General features: G+C 49.8%; 1 protein-coding gene across 1 annotated transcript; it reads left to right on the top strand.

Moving 5' to 3' along the window:
* The first annotated feature begins 5,388 nt into the window (after window positions 1–5,388).
* On the top strand, window positions 5,389–10,350 carry BHLHE41 (basic helix-loop-helix family member e41). Its single transcript, XM_004270956.4, has 5 exons — window positions 5,389–5,989; window positions 6,125–6,188; window positions 6,509–6,616; window positions 6,942–7,053; window positions 7,516–10,350. Exons 1-5 carry the CDS (start codon window positions 5,928–5,930, stop codon window positions 8,613–8,615), a joined length of 1,446 nt encoding a protein of 481 aa, XP_004271004.1. The 5' UTR covers window positions 5,389–5,927; the 3' UTR covers window positions 8,616–10,350.
* The last annotated feature ends 263 nt before the right edge of the window (window positions 10,351–10,613 follow it).

Here is a 10,613-nt window from a genome sequence, read left to right as displayed (position 1 = left end):
TTTGTGGAAATCCTTATGGATTTGTCATCTGCTTCTCACTCTACTTTTCGGTCTCATTCTGGATCAACCTCAATCAGTATGAGAAGCACCTGGGCATGGGAGGGAACAGGCAAATACTTACGAAGAGAAGAGCCAGGGAGATCCCCCTACAGTGGTCTTAGACTTGGCTCTCCCCTAGTTGTCTTTTGTATGTAAGAACTCCAGGAACATTGAGCATATGTTAAATTCGGGACCACATGCATGAGTGTTTAAGATAATCACAAAACTACAGATAATTTCAGCAGTAATAAAATTCATTTCCTATACTTAATAATACCTGCTCTGTGTTGCTATGCAAAGACTAATAAGTGTATAAACTTCTTGAGCAATGTTACATAAACATAAAATGTGATTCATGTGTATGTTTACAACCACAAAAACACATTAATTGATAGTCTACAGAAAGACTGAAGTTCTTTTTTTTTTTTTTTTGCGGTACGCGGGCCTCTCACTGTTGTGGCCTCTCCCATTGCGGAACACAGGCTCCGGACGCGCAGGCTCAGTGGCCATGGCTCATGGGCCCAGCCGCTCCGCGGCATGTGGGATCTTCCCAGACCGGGGCACGAATCCGCGTCCCCTGCATCGGCAGGCGGACTCTCAACCACTGCGCCACAAGGGAAGCCCCTGAAGTTCTTTTACAAATTAAACAGGGTACTTCCCTGGTGGCACAGTGGTTAACGATCCACCTGCCAATGCAGGGGACACGGGTTTGAGCCCAGGTCCAGGAAGATCCCACATGCCGCAAAGCAACTAAGCCCGTGCGCCACAACTACTAAGCCTGCGCTCTAGAGCCCACGAGTCACAACTACTGAGCCCGTGTGCCACAACTACTGAAGCCTGTGCACTTAGAGCCCGTGCTCCACAACAAGAGAAGCCACCACAATGAGAAGCCCGCGCACCACAACAAAGAGTAGCCCCCGCTCACCACAACTTTGCAGCAACAAAGACCCGGACACAACTCAGCCAGGAAGCAAGGAAGGAAGGAAGGAAGGAAGAAGGGAGGGAGGAAGGGAGGGAGGGAAAGAAAGAAAGAAAGAAAGGAAGGGATTATAAATAGGGTTACTTGTGCTAATTTACTGAAGATGCAACTAGAAAAGCCAGCCTTCTATTCTGGGATTTTAAATCTGGTGCCTTTAGCAAATAGCGTTATCAATGGTTTAAAGTCATATTTGGCTTCTGGTGAATAGCAGTGGGGTTTCTCTTCTAAGATCCTCCTGTGAGGCGATGTACCTTCCTCCAGCGGTGTGCCTGAAAACACTAACAGTGACAGCAGTGTGCACGCCCAAAGGAGGGATTCCAAGGAGCTTCACACATCCCTGATCTATCATCCCACTCTGGTCCCTGCCCCCCATGGTCCCCACCTTGATTTTAGCATCAACCCTAAACTTTTTCTTTTAGATTTTCTTACACTGATTGATGAAGTTTTTGATGTAAAATAATGTAGAATGACTAAATTCTTGTCCACTGCCCAAAACAGAGGTGATGAAGAAAGGCATCTGCACACCTGATGGGACATCTTTACAGCAGTACAGGCAGGAGACGCCACACCCCTGGGCAGATCCAGGGCCTTTAAAGCCATTAGAGATGCACAGGTAGTTTATCCCAAACACCCTAGTCACCTCTCCAGGAGAGTGGTAAGGCTTGTAGAACCCTAAAAAGGCAGAAAACCTCTTCTCCATGGAAACGTTAATGCTCCCAGGAGAGTTTGCTTTCTGTTGGAAATTCAAGACTTTGCAAGCAAACACGATAAGAACTTGCAAAGTCACAAGGTGACTAGAATGAGTGTCGGGCTTAGAATACTTAGGCAGGGGTGAGAGGAGAGGGGTGGGACCTGGGGTGTTTCCTTTAATTAGAGTCTCTATAGGTAGTGATTTCCCTACTTAACCAAAAGAAAGCAATGGAAGCAGCTCCCAGCCTAACCCTTAAAAGGAGAAAGATGGGTATCTTTAATTGAAATCAAAGCATCACAGAATTCTTTAATTATAGGCTCAAAGGGGTTTTGGGCTCATCTTGTAGCTCCTTGGCTTTCAGCAGGACAGTATTAAACCTTCCTGAAAAGATAAGACTCAACCTATTTTTAAACATACCCAAAGAGGACATTCTAGTCTTCTGTTCCTTTGTTAGACAGGGGAGTTTTTTTCCCTTTCTAACCTCACCACAGGTGAACTTTCCTATTACTAACCTGAGCCTTCACATTAGAGTTTGGCTTAGTTTGCCCAGTGGAAATGAACTGCTGGTCATCATTAGCCTTCTTCTAAACTGTACTTCCATCTGTCCATATGTATGAAATTATAACAATTAATTAAGATATTTGGGTTTAAATCAATACATTTGGAGCTAGATGCCAATGGAATTACTGACAAAACACTGCCACCCTTCTTTTTTTCATACCTTTTTATTTCTCTGCCATGAGCTCCAGTACATTTGAACACACATACACACTACAACAAATGTGCACAGTCACACTGGTAAATTAAAAAACATCCCTGAAACAGCTAGTTAACATTTAGATCTCGGCCCTCCCTATTCACATCAGGCGGTAATAGTGAAGGGCATAGACACTGGAGCCTACTGTCTGTGCTTAAATCCTGGGTCTGGGACCATGGGCATATTTTGTAATCTCCCTATGTGTCTATTTTCTCATCTGAGGAATGGAGACAATAACAGTACCTACCTTATAAGATTGTGGAAAGGATTCGTGAGTTACTATATTAAAAGCCCTTAGAATGGTGTCTGGACGCTAATCTTAAATGCTATATATTTGTCAGCTATTGTTACATCCTCCTTGCAGCAAAGGGACATTCAGAGCCTCGATGCTACAGAAGGCAAAAGTCTGAGAAAGAAAAGAATAGGACTCAAGTTTAAGGGGCGTGAATAGCAAGAAGAGTGATCAAGGTGAGAAACTGAAAAAGACAAAAAGCAAATAAGAGAACGAAAGCTATAGGGAAAGAGGAAAAGCAGACATTTAATGGGGGGAAAGGTAGAAAGAGAAAAATATAAGGTGAAAAAAAAGAAAAGTAAAAGGGAAACAAGAATAAAAAGGTGGGCATGAAACAGGGAAGAAGAAGAAAAGAAGGACTGAGGATAACAAAGGAGACCAAACATTAGAAAAGACTCCACTTACAGCTTGAGCTGGGTGTCAGAAAAAGAAAGGAGTGAAAGAGAAAACAGAAATGTTGGAACAGAACACATGGGGAGAGGGGAGATAAGAGTGGTAACAGGAAAGGCTTCATTTGCAGCAAGGCCTCTTTGTCTTTGAATTAGGGGAAGTTTACATCCAAAATTAACACCTCTGATCTTCTAGACTTCCTTCCCAATTTCTCCTATTGCCTTAGAGTCTGCCCCAGACTTGCCCCCTAAGGTTTGCCCTGATGAGCTGTCTGACTTGCGTCTGGTCCGCTCTACCGACAAAGCCAAGATGCAGTGATCCAATCTTCACTTCATTTTCACTAAATACTCCAGCCATACTTACATTTACACCCTCTTCCTTCTCCAAACCGTCAGAAACCTATAAGGGGAGCTGGTATTTCATTTTTTTAAATTATTCACCTTGACGACATCCCTCCCCCCCCCCCGCTTTTTTTGGGGGGGAGGGGTGTCAATTTAGAACGAGAGGACCAAACGATACAGTGCTGCAGGGGTATGCCGCTTTTAGGACTACAAATTGTCCTCCCCACCAAAGGGAATTAATCACCTAATCACTTGAAAACAAGAGAAAGGCTGGCTCTAGGTATAAAGTAGAATTAGGATTTAAAAAAATACTTTTTCTTTTAAGCATTATCATGATTAAATTGCCTATTTGGTGCAAATAAGCCTCCCTCTTGGAGAAAGTCGAGAGACCTTAAAGGGCCCTCTAAGCAGATGAAGTGGACGGACCGCGCGCGTCTCCTCACGCGGGGGTGAGCTTGGGCCGCCGCCGCCGCCTCCGGAGTCACGAAGCCAGACGCGGCGCGTCTCCGCCCAGGACTCGGGAGACTGCAGCAGCGCTGCCGCGGCCCCGGCTGCTCCTGGAGGCTGGGAAGAGACGCGACTCCGGCAGACACGTGACCTCCTCCCAGCCGCCGCTTCCCGCGACCCAGATCCGTCCCCGGAACCCGCGCTCGGCGGGGCGGGCCGTGGGACACGTAGCGACGGCCCCAGTCCCTGCTGCGCCCTGGTGCGCGTGCATTCGGCGTAGTTCTCCCCTTGGTTCACGCGCCACTGGCAATAAAGAATGTTTCGGGGATCACCCGGGAGAATGCAGGAAGGAAAGACGTTTGGTTTGCCATCTATCTACCTGTATATAGAGAGATTAATATCTATTCTCTCCATCCCCGCCCTGGCAGAGCCGAGCGGCGGCAGCGGGACCGGAGACCCGGGAGTCCCGCAGGACGCGCTTTTCCCCCGGCCTCCAAGGCCCCTTGCAGTCCGCCGTTCCAAGCGGCAGGGGCAGTGCGCAACTGCGGGCACCTCCCGGTAACTCTCACTAGCAGTGAGTCATGCTCCCGAGGTGGCTCTGGGGAAAGGTAGCCCGGCTGGTGCTGGCCTGTGCTTTCCCCGCGCCGGGCGCCGCGGCTGCAGGGCGAGCGCGCGCGCGCGCACGGGTTCCCCGCGCAGTGATGTGGCAGCAGCTGCAGGTCGGATCACGTTGCTGGCCCTGTGCTGGTACCCGTTTGAGACAAGATTAAGGAGGGAGGCTTTGGAGGTGCCAGCGGTAGTAAACGTGGGCTCTGCACACTCCCGGAGTCGCTTATCACACGAGGGGGGAGGGGGCGGGGAAGGCACGCATCGCCACCCGGGGCACGGCGGAGTTTAGCCAGCGAGTGATAATGCTGCATCGCTTTCCGCGGTAGCCCCTCTCGTGCCACCCCATCCTCACCCCCTCCCTCCCTGCCGCGTTCCTCGGGGAGAGCCTGAGGCCCCAAACGTCGTCATCTGCGGCTGTGATTAGTGGCACCGCAATTCCGGCTGCTGCGGGAAGTTTGGGTGGCCCAGGGACACTGTGTGGCCGAAAGACACTTGGATTGCGACATTCTGACCCACTGGCTACATTTTCGTTTATTTTAAATCCTTCAGGGAGCGGATTTCAAGTTGTCCCCTTTCGGGGCAACCTCCAATCAGGGCTAAGGGGTCCCCGCCGGCAACCGAGCGGTGAGCAAACAAGTCTCCAAATTGTCCTTTGGGACTGAAGTTGACCCACCGCGAATTCTCTTTCTCTTTCCTTTTTCTGGTCCAAACCAATAGCACAGTCGGTGGAAAAGCAAAAAGCCACGTTCACGTTCCTGAACCGCAATGACGGACGGATTGAGGGAGTCGCACTTCCGAGCCGAGGAAGCCCTGGCTGCCCTGCACCCCCCGGCGCCCGCCCCCTCCCAACACACACACACTCCCCCAGCTGACTGCACCGCCCTCGGGAAGATGAATAGCTTGGCTGAAGTTGTTTTTCCTTTCCGGTGGCCCTGATCAGGTGTCCCCGCCCCCTCCCGCCGTTTGCCCTCCCTCGCAGCTTTCTCCAGACGCCCCCTCCTGGCCCGGCCCCTCCTCCCCCGCCCCCCTCTGGGCTGGACCGCGGATGGTACGTTCCGCACGTGAGCTGGGTGCTGGTCTGGCCGGCGACGCGCGTGCCCTGTGGCCAAACACTGCCCGGAGTGAGAGCAAACTACCAGCGCAGTGGGGCCGGCGCGAGTGTGCGTGCGTGTGTGTGCGTGTGTGTGCGAGAGACCGAGCACGGTGGGAGGAGGGGACCAACCGCTTCACACTTTCAACACTGCACTGAAGAGGGAGAGAGGGAGAGAGAGAGAGAGACTGGAGACGTACAGATCCCCCCAAGATCTCCCAAAGCTACCGTCCCACAGATTATAGAACAGAACCCCAAAAATCGAAACAGAGGAAACGGACAGCGGTGGAACATGGACGAAGGAATTCCTCATTTGCAAGAGAGACAGTTACTGGAACATAGAGATTTTATAGGGTAAGGTGCACGCACCCTTGCGAATATCTGTCTAGGCTTCAGTTTGATTTTTTTCTTCTCCAGAAAGTGGTATGGAGCGGGCGAGGGCAGAGCCCCTCCCCGAATGGATGCCTGATGCTGATTTCTGTTTTGCAGACTGGATTATCCCTCTTTGTATATGTGTAAGCCGAAAAGGAGCATGAAGCGAGACGACAGCAAGGTAAGTGTAAGTTTCTGATGTTCCTCATAACCTGTCTGGATAGTTAATTAGGGCCATTGATTTCACAGCGAAGCTCTGCCCGCAAATATATTCCAGCTTCCCCGACTGTGAATTTTAAGTGGTTTGCGGGATACTCTCAAGGGGAGATTAAACATCATACCTGAATTTAAATTGCATTTCAGAACAGTCCAGAGGAAAGAGTTGTCTTGGGCATAGTTTCTCACAGTTTTTTTTTGGTGGTGGGGCGGCGGTATTGTAATATCCAGTAAATGAATGTTTAGCTTATTGTTTTCTCTCTTCCATGACTCTCATATATTAAGGATACCTACAAATTACCGCACAGATTAATAGAAAAGAAAAGAAGAGACCGAATTAATGAATGCATCGCTCAGCTGAAAGACTTACTGCCTGAACATCTAAAGTTGACAGTAAGATGCAGATTTTTATTCTTTGCCGCTCTCCAAGGGCGTGTTAATAGCCTGGTACTACTCCCAGGATATAAGAATAAATGTAAATATCAGATTCCTTACAACCTGTGCTATAGAGGGTAGAGTTTCCTGCAAACTCAAGAGTAGGTGTTCACAACTGAAGGCAAGAAATCATTTATAACCTGTATTGTGGAAAGCTCAAGAAGTATAGGAATAGTACTTCTTTCAAAGTGTTTGCTTAAGTTGATGTGCTGACTGGAGAGCCAGTGAAGCCAAATGTGTGTTTTTAAGTCACCAAGTGCCCCCTTCTTTTTTTGCACTGCAGACTCTGGGGCACCTGGAGAAAGCAGTGGTCTTGGAATTAACTTTGAAACACTTAAAAGCTTTAACAGCCTTAACGGAGCAGCAGCATCAGAAGATAATTGCTTTACAGAATGGTAAGTCAGTTCAGGGAACCCAGCCCATCCCGAGGAAGCCGGGCAGCCCACAGAGGAGCAGTGTTAGGACTCTTCCCCCAGCCCCACCTCCTTCCTGGGGCCCACGGGCTCACTTTCATTTGTTAAATTGCTTACACTTTCCCTTCACTGGAAAGTGCCCATTTCCCGAAGCATCCTAAAGGCTTTCAGCCGAACTCAGAGGAGTCAGATTTGTATTTAAAGTGGCGGCTGCGCCCTCTCCACTTCGGTTTTTCAGCGGGAGTAGAGCGCCTCCCCCCCTCCCCACTCCTCCCACCTCTGGGCAACCGGTGGCTTATATCACTCGAATACGGAGGAAAAACCGAGATCACTTTAGTCAATGCAGGGCCCACGTGATAAGCAGATGTTTTAACGTCGGTATTTTTCTTCTTGCCTCCACTCCTCTGTTCCCCACCCCCGCCCCTCACCCCTTCCTCATCCTAGGGGAGCGATCTCTGAAATCGCCCATTCAGTCCGACTTGGATGCGTTCCATTCGGGATTTCAAACATGCGCCAAAGAAGTCTTGCAATACCTCGCCCGGTTTGAGAGCTGGACGCCCAGGGAGCCGCGGTGTGTCCAGCTGATCAACCACTTGCACGCCGTGGCCACCCAGTTCTTGCCCACCCCCCAGCTGTTGACTCAACAGGTTCCTCTGAGCAAAGGCACCGGCGTGCCCTCGGCCGCCACCCCCGCCGGGTCCGGGGCCGCCCCCTGCCTGGAGCGCGCCGGGCAGAAGCTGGAGCCCCTCGCCCACTGCGTGCCGGTCATCCAGCGGACTCAGCCCAGCGCCGAGCTCGCCGCCGAGAACGACACGGACACCGACAGCGGCTACGGCGGCGAGGCCGAGGCCCGGCCGGACCGCGAGAAGGGCAAAGGCGCGGGGGCAAGCCGCGTCACCATCAAGCAGGAGCCCCCCGGGGAGGACTCGCCGGCGCCCAAGAGGATGAAGCTGGATTCCCGCAGCGGCGGCGGCCTGGGGGGCGGCGCGGCGGCGGCGGCCGCCGCGCTCCTGGGGCCCGACCCGGCCGCCCCGGCCGCGCTGCTGAGACCCGACGCTGCCCTGCTCAGCTCTCTGGTGGCGTTCGGCGGAGGCGGGGGCGCGCCCTTCGCGCAGCCTGCGGCCGCCGCGGCCCCCTTCTGCCTGCCCTTCTATTTCTTCTCGCCTTCGGCGGCCGCCGCCTACGTGCAGCCCTTCCTGGACAAGAGCGGCCTGGAGAAGTACCTGTACCCGGCGGCGGCCGCCGCCCCGTTCCCACTACTGTACCCCGGCATCCCCGCCCCGGCCGCCGCCGCCGCCGCCGCCGCCGCTGCCGCCGCCGCCGCCTTCCCCTGCCTGTCCTCCGTGTTGTCGCCCCCTCCCGAGAAGGCGGCAGCCGCCGCTGCCGCGACCCTCCTGCCGCACGAGGTGGCGCCCCCTGGGGCGCTGCACCCCCCGCCCCCGCACGGCCGCACCCACCTGCCCTTCGCCGGCCGCAGCGAGCCGGGGAACCCGGAGAGCTCCGCTCGGGAAGATCCCTCGCAGCCAGGAAAGGAAACCCCCTGAATCCTTGCTCCGCTTAGAAGGGACCCGGGTTCACGCGGAATCATAAGTTAAAACACCCTTAACGTTTTCAAGGGAGGAAGTGTAAGAGATGCACGACGGGCTTAAAAGAAAACAAAACATAACAAGCAAAAAAACCACAGGTGTTTTGTGTACGTTTGGAGTTCCTGTTTTGCTCATCCCTCACCGCCCACCAACCTCCACACACTAACATCCCTTTCTTCTCCCACCAGCTGTACAAGAACCTCATAGGTATTCTTTTTTCTTTAAAGAACTCCCCGTAGTAAGTTTTGCCTTCTTTTAGGCCACGTTCCATTTTCTTTTAAAATATAGGACCGAATTCTCGAGGAAGTGAGAAGGGTCTGCTCAGCGAGTGAGCTCGCTGGGTAGGGGAAAGGTGGCGGAGGAGCTGACGTGGAACCGCAGGTAGCTGCTGTCTGCCTGCGTCTCAAAGCTGTCCTGCTTGCTTTAGGAAGATTTCCACAAATAGAAGGAGGACCTTTTAGAATTCAACTTAGTCTTCAGTATTTCATAATGTTCAGCTTTTCAAGAGGCGTATATTTTTCAAAGAGGAAGCAGTGAGGATGCAGTCGCTCACGTTGCAACCTATTCTGAAGTGGTGTGAATGGTCTCTCAGTAAGTTGCGCTTGTTTAAGGAGATGCGGAGTTGGGCCAACGTCAGAACTAAGTCAGGGAAGGAGATGGATGAGGAAGGCCAGAGTCATTCTCAGTACATTTGCTAGCACTTTATTGAGAAATTGACCGTGAATCAATTAACTCATCTTAATTTCATATATATATATATATGAAATTGAGTGCATCTGTTTTCACCCTGTCATTATTTTATCCATCATGTTTCTAAGTTTGTATCATCTTGGTGTTAAAAAACAAAAAAAGAATGTGCGCTGAACTTTAAAAAAAAAAAAAAGAAAAACAAGTCCAAACTGATTTATCCTATATTCTGTTAATTCACAAGAGTGGAGGAGGAAAGCATTAAACTGGTCCGTTTGGGTTGGAAATGCTGTAAAGATGTGGAATGAAGCCCTGTGAGGCCTTCCTATCTCCAAGTCTATGTATTTTCTGGAGACCAAACCAGATACCAGATAATCACAAAGAAAGCTTTTTTAATAAGGCTTAAACCAAGACCTTGTCTAGATATTTTTAGTTTGTTGCCAAGGTAGCACTGTGAGAAATCTCACTTGAATGTTATGTAAGGGGTGAGACACAACAGTCTGACTATGAGTGAAGAAAATATCTGGGTCTTTTAGTCAGTTTGGTGCATTTGCTGCTGCTGTTGCTACTGTTTGCCTCAAACGCTGTGTTTAAACAACGTTAAACTCTTAGCCTACAAGGTGGCTCTTATGTACATAGTTGTTAATACATCCAATTAATGATGTCTGACATGCTATTTTTGTAGGGAGAAAATATGTGCTAATGATATTTTGAGTTAAAATATCTTTGGGGGAGGATTTGCTGAAAAGTTGCACTTTTGTTACAATGCTTATGCTTGGTACAAGCTTATGCTGTCTTAAATTATTAAAAAAAATAAATAAACACTGTCTGCAAGAAACCAGCTGGTTTAGAAAAGTTTAGTATGTGAAGATAAACTAGAAATTATCTTTATATTCTAGTATTTTCAGCACTCCACAAATTCTATTACCTAAAATTAATATTGCCACGCTATTTTGTGATTTTAAAATTCTTACTAAGGAATAAAAACTTTAATATACGTACGCTATGAGATTGTCTAATAATTAAAAAGACATAATGGATGCTCGGATAGTTTTAAGATAATCTATGAATATAGGGATAAAAGTCATTTAGGTTCTCAGATACACAACTTTATTTGTCACTGGTTTGATATCACACATTTGCAATCTCTTGCAAGCCTCCAGGCTCTGGCTGTGTCTACTTGGTTGTTCCCAATGTATCTACATGAAAAGTGCAAAAGAAAAACCTACCAGTCACTTCCATGGTTTCTGTTAGACCCAGTTTGCTAAT

The sequence above is a fragment of the Orcinus orca genome, chromosome 11 (assembly GCF_937001465.1).
Source record: "Orcinus orca chromosome 11, mOrcOrc1.1, whole genome shotgun sequence".
In the NCBI taxonomy this organism is placed as follows: Eukaryota; Metazoa; Chordata; class Mammalia; order Artiodactyla; family Delphinidae; genus Orcinus; species Orcinus orca.
This window is presented reverse-complemented; position numbering and strand designations above follow the sequence as displayed.

Bases quoted from the DNA above. Each gene is read 5' to 3' on its own strand.
- BHLHE41 (XM_004270956.4), top strand. From the start codon at position 5,928: ATGGACGAAGGAATTCCTCATTTGCAAGAGAGACAGTTACTGGAACAT. The intron at 5,990-6,124 runs GTAAGGTGCACG...TCTGTTTTGCAG, and splicing joins GAACATAGAGATTTTATAGG to ACTGGATTATCCCTCTTTGT. The intron at 7,054-7,515 runs GTAAGTCAGTTC...TCCTCATCCTAG, and splicing joins GATAATTGCTTTACAGAATG to GGGAGCGATCTCTGAAATCG.